Source organism: Moesziomyces antarcticus (genome assembly GCF_000747765.1).
Source record: "Moesziomyces antarcticus DNA, scaffold: scaffold_v10002, strain JCM 10317, whole genome shotgun sequence".
Classification (NCBI taxonomy): domain Eukaryota; kingdom Fungi; phylum Basidiomycota; class Ustilaginomycetes; order Ustilaginales; family Ustilaginaceae; genus Moesziomyces; species Moesziomyces antarcticus.
This window is the reverse complement of record NW_014639008.1, coordinates 826,563-839,391: the sequence shown is the minus strand read 5'-3', so window position 1 is coordinate 839,391 and position 12,829 is coordinate 826,563. Positions and strand designations below refer to the sequence as shown.

Sequence of the window (12,829 nt, the reverse complement as noted above, 5' to 3'; positions counted from 1 at the left end):
TGCGGTGGTCGATAGAGTGCCTAGTGAGCTGCAAGCGGGTGCTTCTTAGATGCGATGCAGCAAACGCGGATGGTGGGAGAGCTGGTCGACGGGATGGTGGAGAAAGAAAGGTGCCTGGCCTCGATGCAGATGAGCGAGCCAAAGTGGAGATGACGAGGATTTCTCGAGTCGGAAGCAAGCGGGCGCGGCTGCATCTGGCGGCCTCAGAGGCTGGCGCGCAGTAGTGGCCCAACTCGAGCCTCCGTCTTCCGGTGGTTGCTCAGCAGCTGCGCCTCCGCCCCACAGCAGCGGCTCTGTGTCGAAAAAATTTCAAGCCTCGATCAAGCCCACCTGTCGGTCGCAAAGCGTTGGAAATGCACAGAGGCGACAGAAGGTGCGATCTAACTGTGCCCAAAAAAGGCCCGCGAAAAAAGAACTGCAGCACCTAGGATTCCCGCGTGGTCCCCCACCGCAGTACTGACTAGGCGATACCTTGCTTAACTTCGCAGATCGGACGGGATGCGGTGCTTTCAAGGTTCTATGGCCGCAGATGTGAAGAAAAAGAAAGCAAGGTACCATCACTTCTGTCTCGTCGGTGACAATCGCCAAGCGAAGGCTACTGATGTGCCTTGCTCTGAATATCTTGGGCATGAGGGGCCTAAGAGAGTGCAGCGGTGGCAGCGAAATAGGGTCCAAAGCTGCGAGGGTCAGGGCGAGAGTCGGGGCAAGGGCGGGCAGAAGGCGAAAGAAGTCGGGCGACCAAGTTGGTGCGGTGGCAGCGCCGAAAAGTCGAACAGGCAGCGGTGTGGCGAGTCGCGTTCCACGTCTGCTGGGCTCGGCCATTCCACTTCCGCAAACGGCGAACCACACACCGCGCGGCCTCGGCAGCCACGCCCAGCAGCAGCCACGCAATCGCCCAGCCATTCGCGATTAATTCTGGCGAGCCCCAATCATGAGTGCCGCCCGTGCCCTGCCCTGCCCATGCCGGTGGGGCGTGGCGGACCGGCTCAGCTCACCGCTCACCGCCCTCTCGCTTCTTCCAGCCTAGATCTTCTCCGCACACACTCCTCTAATCCTGCCGGACCCTTTTCCTCCTTCCCTCCAACACCATCCCCTCTTCCCCCGTCCCGCCTCCCTCTTCGTCCACTCACCCGAGTGCAGCAATATCGTCCATTATGAGCGGAGCTATCGGAAACATGGTAAGCACCTTCTCCTTCACCGCGTTGTGTGCACCTGCGCATGCCGTCGACGGCTGCTGACGCTTTGCTCCTTCCTTGGATTGATTCACCGCAGGCCTTCATGTTTGGCGCCATGCAGGTCGCCAAGCGCATCCCCTTTGACGACAAGCCCGAGTACATCACCTACGCGCGTGCCGGCTACGTCGCCGTGCAGCTCCTCTGCCTCGCCGTGTACTACTTCTGCTCGATCCGCGTCAAGAAGGCCAACGACCTCACCGTGATCAAGTACGTCAACGCCAAGAACCCCATGTCGCAGGAGCCCGGCGAGCTCGTCACCACCACCAACCGCGACTACGACCTCGCCGAGATCTCCAAGGCCACGCGCGGCATCCTCATGGGCTGCGCCATGGTCGGCTTCATGCACCTCTACCTCGGCTACACCAACCCGCTCGTCATCCAGTCCATCCTCCCGCTCAAGAACGCGCTCGAGTCCAACATGGCCAAGCTCTGGGTGTGGGGCCAGCCCGCCACCGGCGACCTCAAGCGCCCCTTCAAGGCTCCCCCCGGTCTCTTCGGTGCCGCCGGTCAGGCCGGCCCTCAGACCGACAAGGCTGCCATCAAGGAGGCCGAGCGTGCCGGCTCGGGCAAGAAGGACGAGTAATTGCATTCCGCTGTTTCCAGGCTTGTCTTTGTCAGCGGCAGATGGTGCCATGCAGGCATTGTCTGTAGTTGTCAGCAGTGGCTGCAGCGCTCTCTGCCACTCCACCCTCCCTTCCATGTATATAAGCACATATAGCCATCGGCTTTGTACCATCTCCCCGCTGTCTCTCTCGTGTCTGTCTGCTCCTGCTGTTCGCGGTGGGGCTTGAGCTGTCCTTGGCCGTCGCCAGCAGTGACGTCGCAATCTTGCTGGTCCATGTGAGTGTCGTAGTGTGGCGTTGAGGGCGGGCTGACTGTGGGACACGCCTTGAAGCGACCTAACATTTTGAGGTCGAAAATTCGCCGTTGCAACTGGCTGTCAAAGCGCAGTCGGACTCTGTCGTCGCAAATTGTTCAGATGCAGCCGTGGGATTCCCTTTTGCACGTCTCGTCGACACCACACTCTCATCCGCATCCACGGCCTTGGCATTCGCGCAAACCACGACTGCATCCCTCGTCGCTCCTTTCCACCACCTGCTCGCACCCTACGTACGCGCCGCCGATCTTTTCCGCCGACAGCAACCGCTTGCACGCACGCGCATTCCGACCAAGTGCACCACCACCGACACCTGGCACGCAAGTCGAACCCCTTGCGTCCACTATACCCAGCCGCTCCGCATCCGCACACTGGCAGCGTAAAGAACCAACGACCGACGACCACTCGCACACACAGCTGGTACCACGCCAGGCTTTTGATACAGTATGACCTCGAATCCACGCGAGAGGGACGGCCCGTCGCTGCCGGGCATGGTGTACGCCTATCCGAAGCCGCCGATCGAGGAGGACGAGGAGGAGGAAGATGAGGATGTCAAGTTTGGCGAGTTCGAAGACGAATATGGTAAGCTCTCCTTCACTCTCCTTTTCCTACGTGGGCTCATCGCTGACCTTGGATTGGATTGCTCCTTGTGCTTGCGTAGAGTCCGAGTCTCCGTCCGAGAGCGGGACCGAGTCGCTCACGTGGATTTCGTGGTTCTGCTCTCTTCCGGGGCACGAGTACTTTGCCGAAGTAGGCGAGGACTTTATCGAAGACGACTTCAACCTCACCGGTCTCAACGCACTCGTGCCGTTCTACAAGGAAGCGCTCGAGATGATCCTTGACGTCGAACCACCCGAGGAAGATTCGCTCAAGATTCCCGATGTGTCGATTGTCGAATCCTCCGCCGAATTGCTGTATGGGCTTATTCACCAGCGCTATATCCTTACACGACACGGTATGCAGCAGATGGTGGACAAGTACGAAGCCGGACACTTTGGATACTGTCCTCGCGTCTTCTGCCATTCCCACCCTGTTCTTCCTTGTGGTCGATCGGACCTCCCTGGTTTGGATACGGTGAAGCTGTTCTGCCCGAACTGTATCGACAACTACTCTCCACCTAGCTCGCGATTCCACGGAGTGGACGGTGCGTTTTTCGGTACGACATTCCCGCATCTGCTCTACCAGTGCTACCGCGATCTGTTCCCCAGCATCATTGCACCCAAGAACAACACCGACGCTTCGGCTCTGCAGTACCAAGACGAAGAACCCGCCGAGGATGCGGACAAGACGGCGCATAGGACGATTCAACCCGACCAACTCGGCAAGAGGATCCCTTACTCGCGCATCTACACCCCCAAGATCTACGGCTTCAAGGTCTCGGAATACGCAAAGACCGGTCCAAGAATGAAGTGGATCCGTATGCGTCCTTCCTCCCTCGAGGAAATCGACAACGTCTAAATCCATTCCGTATCCCTCTGTCCGTCCACTGTTGTTACTCGTACCTCCCAATGCCACATCCATGCGTCACGCCAGTCCCTTTCATCCCAGTGCTTGAGCTTCAATCTCGTGACATCGACACGTCTTGCGCCGCGCCCGCACACACATCCACAGCCGCGCATCGTTTTTTGGAGCCAAGTTCGCAATTTTGTGTATGCTCGGAGAGAAGAAAGACGGCACCTTTTGCCAAACATGAAAGACTTTATACAAACGCGGAAGAAACGAAGGCGAACAAGACATGGGGACGGGGTTGGTGGGAGAGGTGGTTAGAAAGAGGCGGTGGGCGCGTGGCCTCAGCCCTGCTGCGTCTGAGGAGAGGCCCGCGTCGCAAGATGCGGCGACCCAGCTCCACCGTTGGCACCCGCAGCAGCAGCGGCTGCGGCTGCGGCTGCAGCCGCGTTCTTGAGCTGCTGCTGCTGCGTCGCCTGCAGGCTCAGGTTGGCCTGCACAGGCGACGCGTGGTACGAAACCGGCGACTGCCCCATCATCTTGGCATTCGCTGCGTTCGTCGCCGCGGCAATCGCGGCTCGGTTGGCGGCCGAGATCTGCGGAGACGGCGAGTTGGTTGCGTTCGTCGTTGCGGACGTCCCGTTCTGCACGGGCGAGCTTCCGGCCATCCCACCCGCGATGCCGTTGGCTGCGAATCGAGGCGATCCTGCCGTCGAAGCGCGCGACATGGCGGGCGAGCCTTGATTGGAGGCGCTCCCGCCACCCTGGGCCTGCTGCTGTTGCTGCTGCTGTTGTTGCTGCTGCTGCTGCGCACCCATAGCTGCCTGGGCAGCCTGCTGTGCGATCTGCAGAGCCCGATTGGGAGGCAAACGCAGCTGCAGATTCGCATTCTGCGCCAGAGCCGCCTTCATGGCCATGAGCTGAGCAGCCGTCAGGTTGCCCTGCTGAGCCTGCTGCGCCTGCAGCATCTGCGCCTGCTGTAGCGCTTGCAGCTGCTGCAAGTTGGGTGCACCGTTCTTCATCTGCGCTGCGGCGAGACTCAGATTGAGGTTCATTGCACCTGCCTGCTGCGCCTGCTGCTGCTGTTGCTGGGCCTGCTGCATCTGTCCTGCTTGCTGCGGCATGACTATCCCTGCTTGCATGACGGGCGAAGGGTTGGTCCGACCAGTGTTTTGTCCGTTAGTCGCTGACGAAACAGGAGATGCCGAGGTGCGACCGACGTGTTGCTGTGGCTGTGAGCTTACCCTTGCGTGCTGCATCGGCGGACTGCCAGCGTTGCCATTCATGTTGAGGCTCAGGTTCATCCCAAACGGCTGCGGGTTTGGCACCGTAAAGGCGTTCGACTGCATCGGCGACGAGTGAGCCATGCTCTGGGCCGGCATCGACCTCGCCAACTGCTGTTGCGCCTGCTGCATCTGAGCTTGGATGGACGTGGCATCGAAAGGCATCGACTGGCCGAGCAAGTGCGTCTGACCCTGCGCCGCAGCAGCGGCCATTTGCATCTGCAACTGCATCTGCAGCTGGATCGGCATCTGCATCTGCATCTGCACCGGCAGCCCGATCTGCTGCTGTTGCGTTTGCTGCTGCTGAGCCGTCACACCGCTGATCCGGCGTTGTTGCTGCTGCTGCTGTTGCTGCTGCTGTTGTGCGGCCTGTTGGGCCGCTTGCAACTGTTGCTGTGCTGCAGCGAACGCAGCCAGCTGGGCCTGCTGCGAGTTGTTGTGCGACAGCGACATGATCTGGCTGCCGAACGGTTGCGGCAGTGCCTGCTGCTGCGCAACACCTTGCTGAGCGCCCATGGTCTGCGCCTGTTGCTGCGGCTGTTGCTGTTGAGTCTGAGGCTGGGCCTGGGCTTGCGCCTGCATCTGCTGTTGCTGCTGCTGCAGTTGCTGCTGCTGCTGCTTTTGCTGTTGTTGCAGGAGAGCCGCTTGCTGAGCCTGCGCTTGTGCTGCCGCCGCTGCTGCCTGCGCCTGCGCCTGTGCCTGTGCCGCGGCTGCGGCTGCCTGTTGTTGCTGCTGTTGCTGCTGTTGCAGGATGGCCATCTGCAGTTGTGCCTGCTGAGCCTGCAGCTGCTGTGCTTGAAGTGCGCTCTGCGAACCGCCTCCACCGGTCGCCGCCGCGGTACGCGCCGCCGAGGGCATCGGCAGAGTCGCAGCGGTTGGCAGGCCAGGCAAAGTGGCGGTCGGGGCGGCAGCCGGCGCGCCATTCGTCTTGGACGTGGCGGCCGCTTTCGCTACGGCAGCAGATGACGTCGACGATGCTGGTTGCTCCACGTAGCCTGCGGGCTTCGGGGGCGGAGCTTCAGCAGCAGCTTGCGCTTGCTGCAGATTCGTCAGATCTGTCGACAGCCTGAGCAGGTCGGCTTCCTCCAGAAGCGTCATCCTGTACCGCATGAACTTCTGGTCAAAGTCGTCGAGCACAGCTTCATCGTCGTCCTCCATGCCTCCAAGCGCAGTGAGACCGAGGCCGGCGAAACGGCCAGCCTCGTCGTCGTACCTCCATCGCTCCTCCATCTTGACCCATCGTTGCAGGTGGCGTTCGGGGTCCGAAAGTTCGTCTTCCGAGCTGTCGCTGTCGCCAGAGGCACCAGCGCGCTCTTCGGATTCCTTCTCGTGTTCCTCGTCGAGGCCGAGCATGTCGATGTCGCCGACCTCGGTGGCCTGTGTGCTAACAACACCAACAGAGGTGCCACTGAGCCGCGATCGGTCGCTCGAGTCGGAAGACGTGCTGGATGCGTCCGAGTGTTGCGAGCCCGGTGTCTCGTCGTGCGAGTCGGAGGTGCTCGCAGGGCCGGCAAACGGACCGCTGCGAGCAAAGGGGCCGCCAAAAGCGTCGGTGCTCTGGTTGAGCACCGATTGAACGGACGGGTGGGACGTGGAGGCAAGCAATTGGGGATGTACGTCCGGCGAGAATGCAAAGGGACCCATCAATGTCTTGCTAGGCGATGTCGATTGAGCGGGGGACGCCTCTGGCACCGACAATGTGTCAGCGGACCGGGCCGTGGTCGAGGACCGTGACTCGGTGCCCGGCAGTTCGGACCTCGTGCGGCCGTAACGCGGCCAATCGGCAAGATTTGTGGGGACGGGGCTGGGGACGGGAAGGCGTCGGTCGAGGAAGACACGTCCGCCACGACCAAGGCGTCTGCGGAACGAGGGCGGACGACCAGCGCGAGTCGAGAGAGGCGAGAACGGCAGCGGGTCGTCGGAGGACTCGGTGTGGATGGGCCTGAATGCGCGCAGAGGTGCTGGCGCCGGGATAGGCTGGAAGGCTGCGTCGCTGCCTTCCTCCCAGCCAAGATCGGAGTCGGCCTTGCGCAGGCATTCGCGCTCGATGTACGCTTGGACTGCGTGCACGCGCTCGAGAATGGCGGAACCCATACCAGACACGCCTGCAGCGGAAGCAGTCGCAGAGGCACCGTCGCCTTCGCCTGTCCGTGACTTGCGGCCAGCAAGCTTGATAGTCGCAGCCGCTTCGTCGGCCTTGCGCTTCTTCTTCGCAGGCCCGGAAGCAGCCTGCGTCGGATCTCTGCGCTCGCCGGAAATGAGCTCTTCGTCTTCCAACCCCTGCTGCGGACCGACGATGCCCCACTGCCGCTTGATGTCCATGAGATCCTTGACGTTCTCCCAGCATTCTCGGCTTTGCCGCAACGAGGCGCGCTTGGTCTTCTCTCGTTGAGCGACCAGCTCGGTCAACGCCACAGCATGCTCGAGCTCCGCGCGCAGACGAACCATCTTTTCGATGTGAAGCGCATCCGTCTTTCGCGTCTTGCGGATCTGCTTCACCTCACGTCGGCGGAAACAGACGTAAGGGTCGTTGTCGTTGGTCTCGTCGAAGTTGAGAATGGGAGCAACCGATCGCCCTTCGCGGTCCTCGCGACGGCTCTTCCAGTGCGGATAGACGATCGTTGCGAGATTCTTGAGATCGGCCAGATTCTTGAAGGGATTTGAGGGCGACCATTCGGTTGGCGAGGACGGAGACGCATTGGAGCGAGCCGCAGCGACGGAAGGGCGGCGAGCTTGGGATGATGATCCCGAGCTCGAGCCCGAACTCGAACTGGAGACCGTCTTCTCCCAACTGAGCTCCGGCAGGTCCGGCTGAGCCTGGGCAGAGATCGAGGATGACGGTTCGAAGTACGCCACCAGCTCTTCGCACGTCGGAATCTTGGTGACGTCCAGGTGGAGGAAGGGGACCTGCTCGTTGGTGACCTGCTCGAAGACCGTCATGATCATCTCGAACTGATCCTCGGAAAGCAAGCGGTAGCTGCCCTGATTTTCGGCGACGAGCTTCTCGATGGCCTCTTCACGGAGCTTCTCCTTGCCCTTGCCCTTGGCGCCACTGCTTGCCAGAGGACCCGTCTTGGCACTGCGGATGGCTGCCGTCAGGGCCTCCTGCGCCTTGGCGTTGCGGGTGTCGAGCCAATCCTGGTCATCTTCGTCCATGTCATAGCTGGGACCCTTGATGCAGTCCTCGACCGTCTCGGAGAAGCGGATGTAGGTAACTGGATCCGAGTAGACGCCCGAGGGGTAGAGTTGTGCAAACTCGGCGTTGGATAGCGTGCCATGCGCATCAGGCACAGGAATGCTGTAGGCAGCCTTGGCCGCCTCGGCATTGGCCTCGGACGTAGCAAGCTGGTTGGACGAGAGCGCGGCCTGGAGATGGTGCTCCGAGATCTCGCTGGCGTCGACACCAAGATTGGAGTCCTGGGCATGTTCCTGACCTTCAAACTCGGGCTCGGGCCCGGCCACCACCGAAGTGGCGGCGTTGAGCAGATGCGAGCCACGTTGAACGCATACTGCAGGGTTGAGAAATCGGCGTCACGGATTGATGGTGTCGAGAGTTGTCGGCCGTGGTGATTGGTCAAGGCACGTGGTGGCCAAGAGGACAAATGGTGGTGGCGAGGACAGTTGTGATGGCGTGCGTGGTGGTGAACGGGAAGGAGGTGATGGTCAAATGACGTTGTCGAAGGTTCGAGTGTTGATGCGTTGTGAAGACGGATTTTAGTGGCAATGACACCAGGAAGAGACGATATGAAAAGTCGGATGATCGCGACGGAGGAGAATTTGGATGGTGACGAGCGCGGATTGGGTGGATGGACACGTGTAAATCGAAGGAAAATTCAGCAAGGCGGCAGCCAGCAGCAGAAAAAAGAGAATTTGAAAAAAGACGGAAATTGAGATGGTTAGCACGGATCGATGCAGCAGCGGACGGAAGAGCGGCCTGCTGCCTGGAGCAAGAAGCCAGGCTGCTAGGTCGGTGGTGATGACGGTGATGGCACTTACGCTTCTGCCTGTAGGAGAGTTTCTTGTTCCTGACTCTGCTGGACGACGTCGCAGCGGGGACGGGAGCCACGCCTCTCGCCATGCCGGATGGTGACGAGTTAGATCGTTGCCGTCGAGCCCATCCAGGTCAAGTGAAGGGCACCGGAGGCGACGACGACGACGACGATGGAATCGAGCAAGAAAGTGCGGTGACGACGTGTGTCGGCGCCGAGCTGTGTGAGCCTACGACGGATGAGCCGAGGAGCAAGGAGGTGGATGTCCGCTCCGGGTGATGTGAGCCTGGCGAAGGTGGGCGAAGCGAAGCTCAGATGGCTGATGGCGAGGTTGGAGCCGACGACGTTAGAGGGTGGTGATGACGACGGCGAATGATGATGCCGATGGTGACGAAGACGACGACGAAAGGGCGTGAGGCGATGGTGCAGGCGCGCGCAACGATGATTTTGGTGGGGGTATGTAGGCCGATATCGAGCCAAGCTAGTGTACAAGGAAGCCAAAAACGTTGCACTGAATGCGACCGCTACTCGATGACAAGCAACGAGAAGAAAAATGAAAGAGACGAGCTTCGACTAAGTAGCTCGGAAGGCGACCGATGCGATGGTGATGACGGTCGCGGTCGCGGTCGACACGAAATTAACGGATCAAGAAGGTCGCGCAGAAAGGAAAGGCGGCGACGTCCGAAAGGGATGGTCGAGGACGCGGACGAGGAGAAGGGAGGGAGAGGGTGAGGCGAAAAGGTCGACGAGGGTGAGGAGGAGGTGGATGGCGAGACGCAAGCAGGCTCAGAGGGAGAAGTGTGCAGCGCCGCGAGCGAGTCCGTACAGGCCAAGAGGGAGACGGAGGGCGAGGTGAAGATGCGAAAAAGGAACGCGGAAGGCAGGGGATGCGGTGATGTAGGGCGAAAAAGGGGAGGCGTGTCGAGTCGGATGGGAGGGAAGGATCGACTCAAAAGCTCGAGAAACGGATGGAAATGGTCGAGCAAGAACGAAAAAAGACGCGCGCAAGGCAGGCGGCGCGGATGCAGGGTCGATGGTAAGAGGAGGTCGAGCTGATACGACTGCACGCCGGGCTGAGCTGATGGTAGGGGGGCGACGCGTTTTGGCAGGAGATTTCGAATTGGGGGGCAGGGGGAAAAGGTGCGAATCAACAGAGGACGGCCGTGGCAGGCGCGCGTGTGCGGGCGATTCGACTGCGCCCTGGGCCGAAGTGCAGGGGGGCGTGGCAGGAGAAAATTGGCTGAGCGAAAAAAGCCACGACGAGGAAAAATGGCAGCACGACGTGCAAGTCGAAAAAAGCACGGCAGGATCGGAAAGTGCTTTTCGGTGGCCCACCGAGTGCGGACTGGCGAGAGACGCTGGGCAGCGAAAGGCCAGAGCAGGAGCAGCAGCGCGACGTGATGGGCAGCCGAGGCGAAAAGTTGGAATTTCCTGCGATTTTCGGCCAAATCCAGGTTGCGAGGCGGCGAGCTCGGCGAGCCCAGCCAGCCATCTGCAGATGAGCTCGAGGGGGGAAATTGGCGGACTGCTTTGCGGCTGCCCTCCTCGACGCGCCTGAGGCGAGAGGGGCTGCGCCTTGTGTCAGGCGCTGATGGGTGCAGGCGAGCTGCTGCTAGCGACATGGCAGGCCCCACAGCCGCTGCTGAGCCACGCCCGATGCGCACCACTTGACGCACCGCAACAGCCCGTCCTCTCCGATACGACAGCGCTGTATGCAGGTCTCTGCGTCTGCTGCGAACAGGACCGTGGCCGCTGCCATGACCATTCGAAGCCGCCATATCGCAAATGTGCGAACTGGATGAAGAGTGCTCGGCGTCACTGGCGTTCCTCGGCGCAAGCAGAGCAGTGTTTCGAGTCACTGGTGCCCTGCCGGAATCGAGTCTGCTCTTCCCTCTCTGGAAAAAATTTTCGTCGAGGGAGTCAAGGGGCACTTGGCCAGCCAAAGCGCGTCTGACCGGATTTTGTTGGAACCTGCTGGCAGTCCCTGAGCGTAGCTCCGCGCCCGGCTTCGAGATCGGCTTGTTGGTAGATCGGGTGACATTTCGAAGCCGGTCCGATCGATGTCCTCCTGGCGCTGATGTCTGCGGGTATCTATTGGGTTGTTGACGGCTGATGCCGCACTCAGGTGCGCTTCTTCTTGGACGGAGGCTTGCGTCTGCCGTTGTAGTTGGAGCGGTGGCTTGCCTGGGACTCGGAGAACTTGCGCTTGGCATACGAGGCAGCTTCGGCGTCGCGGATGAGCTCTTCGACGACGGTGCGGCCTTGCTCCTTGCGCGAGAGCACCGCCTTGGGCTCGAGCGGCGAGGCGATGATCTTGCCGAGCTGGGCAAACTTGGGCATGGCTTGGTTCTTGGCCGAGGCACGGTAGAAGCGCTTGGGATCGAGGGCGTTGCGCAGACGCAGCGCCTGCACTTCGCGGCGCAGCTGTTCGGCCGAGGCGAGGCGGGCATCGCCACCGGTGACCTTGGCATGGCCACTGTCGGCGGCCGACTGCTTCTTGAGAGCGGCAAGACGAGAGGAAGAGGCGCCGAACTCGGGCATGTCGAACCAGTTGGAACCAGCGGTGGTCTGGACGGTGCGTGCGTGCTTCGACCTCTTGACTTCGGCCGGGATCGCGCCTTGTTCGAGAGCTTCGATCTGCTTGTCCAGCTTGTCCTCTTTCTTCTTGGAGGGACCTGGTTGCGACTTGGACACCTGCTGCTTGGCTCGGACGACCAGAGGCACGTTCTTGGTGGCGCGCTTCGAGTCGCGAGCCTCGCTAGCATCGGCATCGAACGAGATCACGTCCTGGTTGTCTTCGAATCGGTTCTGGGCAGGAGCCGCGGGTGTTCGCTGCTTGTACGCTTGCTGTGAGGCTTTCAGCAGTGCAGAAAGATCTGCGGCGGCAGGTGCGTCCTCTTCGTCGTCGTCGTCAGACGAGGAGTCCGAGCTGGAATCGTCCGAGCTGGCGCTGGAGCTCGAGTCGGAATCGGAATCGGTGGCAGAGTCATCCTCGCTGTCGGAGCTGGCCTTCGAGGAGGCATCATCCTTTTCTGCGTTGGTGACATTCGTTGCTGGCAAGTCGACTTCCTCGGTGATGGCGGGCAGACGGGACTCGGGGCTGCTGCCCTCGTCTTCATCCCTCTCCGATTCTAATGGGATGGCCTGGGAACGCGAGACGTCCGTCTCCGAGTCAAGTGCCTCGGAAGCGTCTCGGGTCTGCGGAGCCGAAGTGTCCTCGTCGATGGCAGACAAGCTCTCGGGATCGACGGAGCGCGAGCGCGAGCGGGTGGATCTTCTTGTGGGAGCCTGGAGGGAGGCGGTAGCCGCAGCCTTCTTCCGGGGCGAGGTGCGCGCTGACTTGGATGGTGAAGCGGCCTGGGATACTTGTGACGCTTGAGATGCCGAGGCGCTGGTAGACGCGCTGGAGGCGTCGAGGAAGGGCGAAGCGCTGCGAAGACGAGCGCCGCGCATGGGCTGAACGCGCGTCTTGGAGGGACTATCAGCGTCCTTGCTTGGCGAGCTCTGCCGACCTGTTCTTGTGATAGGCATGGTGGATCGGTATGGTGGAGAACGAGAGCAGGAGGAGGAGGGAGAGGATGGAGAGGACAAGGAAGGAGGCGAGTGCTGACCGTGCAGGGTGCCTCGACCAACTGCTCCCGCTCAAGAAAATTTCCCTTTCCAGCAGGACCCTCTCTCTCGGCACCTCCGATTTGACTTTCCCGCCCGCCCAACGCGCACCAAGCTCGAGCTCGAGTGGCCGCCACTCTTTGCCAGGCTGCGAGTGATGCTGAGCCGAAATTTTGGACTTTTTGGACGAGCAACTCCACTTTCTTCCTGTTCTGCATGACAAACGCTTACGAGCTGCTTGCGACCGGGCGAGCCTGAAAAAATCTCGCCGAGGAGGGCGCTGCAGAGGTTCGACATTCCAAAATTTGAAGGCGCAGCAGCAGCAACGAGCAACAGGGTCTCTGTGTCAAATGTCGATTCGGTCCACACATCCCGCACACCCTCCATCAC

General features: G+C 60.9%; 5 protein-coding genes across 5 annotated transcripts; 2 read left to right on the top strand and 3 right to left on the bottom strand.

The window, feature by feature from the left end:
* Nucleotides 1-1,154: 1,154 nt before the first annotated feature.
* PAN0_002d1195 (inorganic phosphate transporter) lies at nt 1,155-2,495 on the top strand (the record flags this gene model as incomplete). Its single annotated transcript, XM_014803362.1, has 4 exons — nt 1,155-1,178; nt 1,273-1,814; nt 2,048-2,075; nt 2,148-2,495. The coding sequence occupies 4 exons, from the start codon at nt 1,155-1,157 to the stop codon at nt 2,493-2,495; spliced, it is 942 nt and encodes a 313-aa protein (XP_014658848.1).
* Nucleotides 2,496-2,558: 63 nt separating this feature from the next.
* On the top strand, nt 2,559-3,570 carry PAN0_002d1194 (casein kinase II beta chain; the record flags this gene model as incomplete). The annotated part of the gene is made up of 2 exons (XM_014803361.1): nt 2,559-2,694; nt 2,774-3,570. The coding sequence occupies 2 exons, from the start codon at nt 2,559-2,561 to the stop codon at nt 3,568-3,570; spliced, it is 933 nt and encodes a 310-aa protein (XP_014658847.1).
* A 332-nt stretch (nt 3,571-3,902) lies between these two features.
* On the bottom strand, nt 3,903-8,919 carry PAN0_002c1193 (uncharacterized protein; the record flags this gene model as incomplete). Its single annotated transcript, XM_014803360.1, has 2 exons — nt 3,903-8,350; nt 8,838-8,919. 2 exons carry the CDS (start codon nt 8,917-8,919, stop codon nt 3,903-3,905), a joined length of 4,530 nt encoding a protein of 1,509 aa, XP_014658846.1.
* A 435-nt stretch (nt 8,920-9,354) lies between these two features.
* Nucleotides 9,355-10,608, bottom strand: PAN0_002c1192 (uncharacterized protein; the record flags this gene model as incomplete). Its single annotated transcript, XM_014803359.1, has 1 exon — nt 9,355-10,608. One exon carries the CDS (start codon nt 10,606-10,608, stop codon nt 9,355-9,357), a length of 1,254 nt encoding a protein of 417 aa, XP_014658845.1.
* A 343-nt stretch (nt 10,609-10,951) lies between these two features.
* Nucleotides 10,952-12,361, bottom strand: PAN0_002c1191 (uncharacterized protein; the record flags this gene model as incomplete). The annotated part of the gene is made up of 1 exon (XM_014803358.1): nt 10,952-12,361. One exon carries the CDS (start codon nt 12,359-12,361, stop codon nt 10,952-10,954), a length of 1,410 nt encoding a protein of 469 aa, XP_014658844.1.
* Between the last annotated feature and the right edge of the window lie 468 nt (nt 12,362-12,829).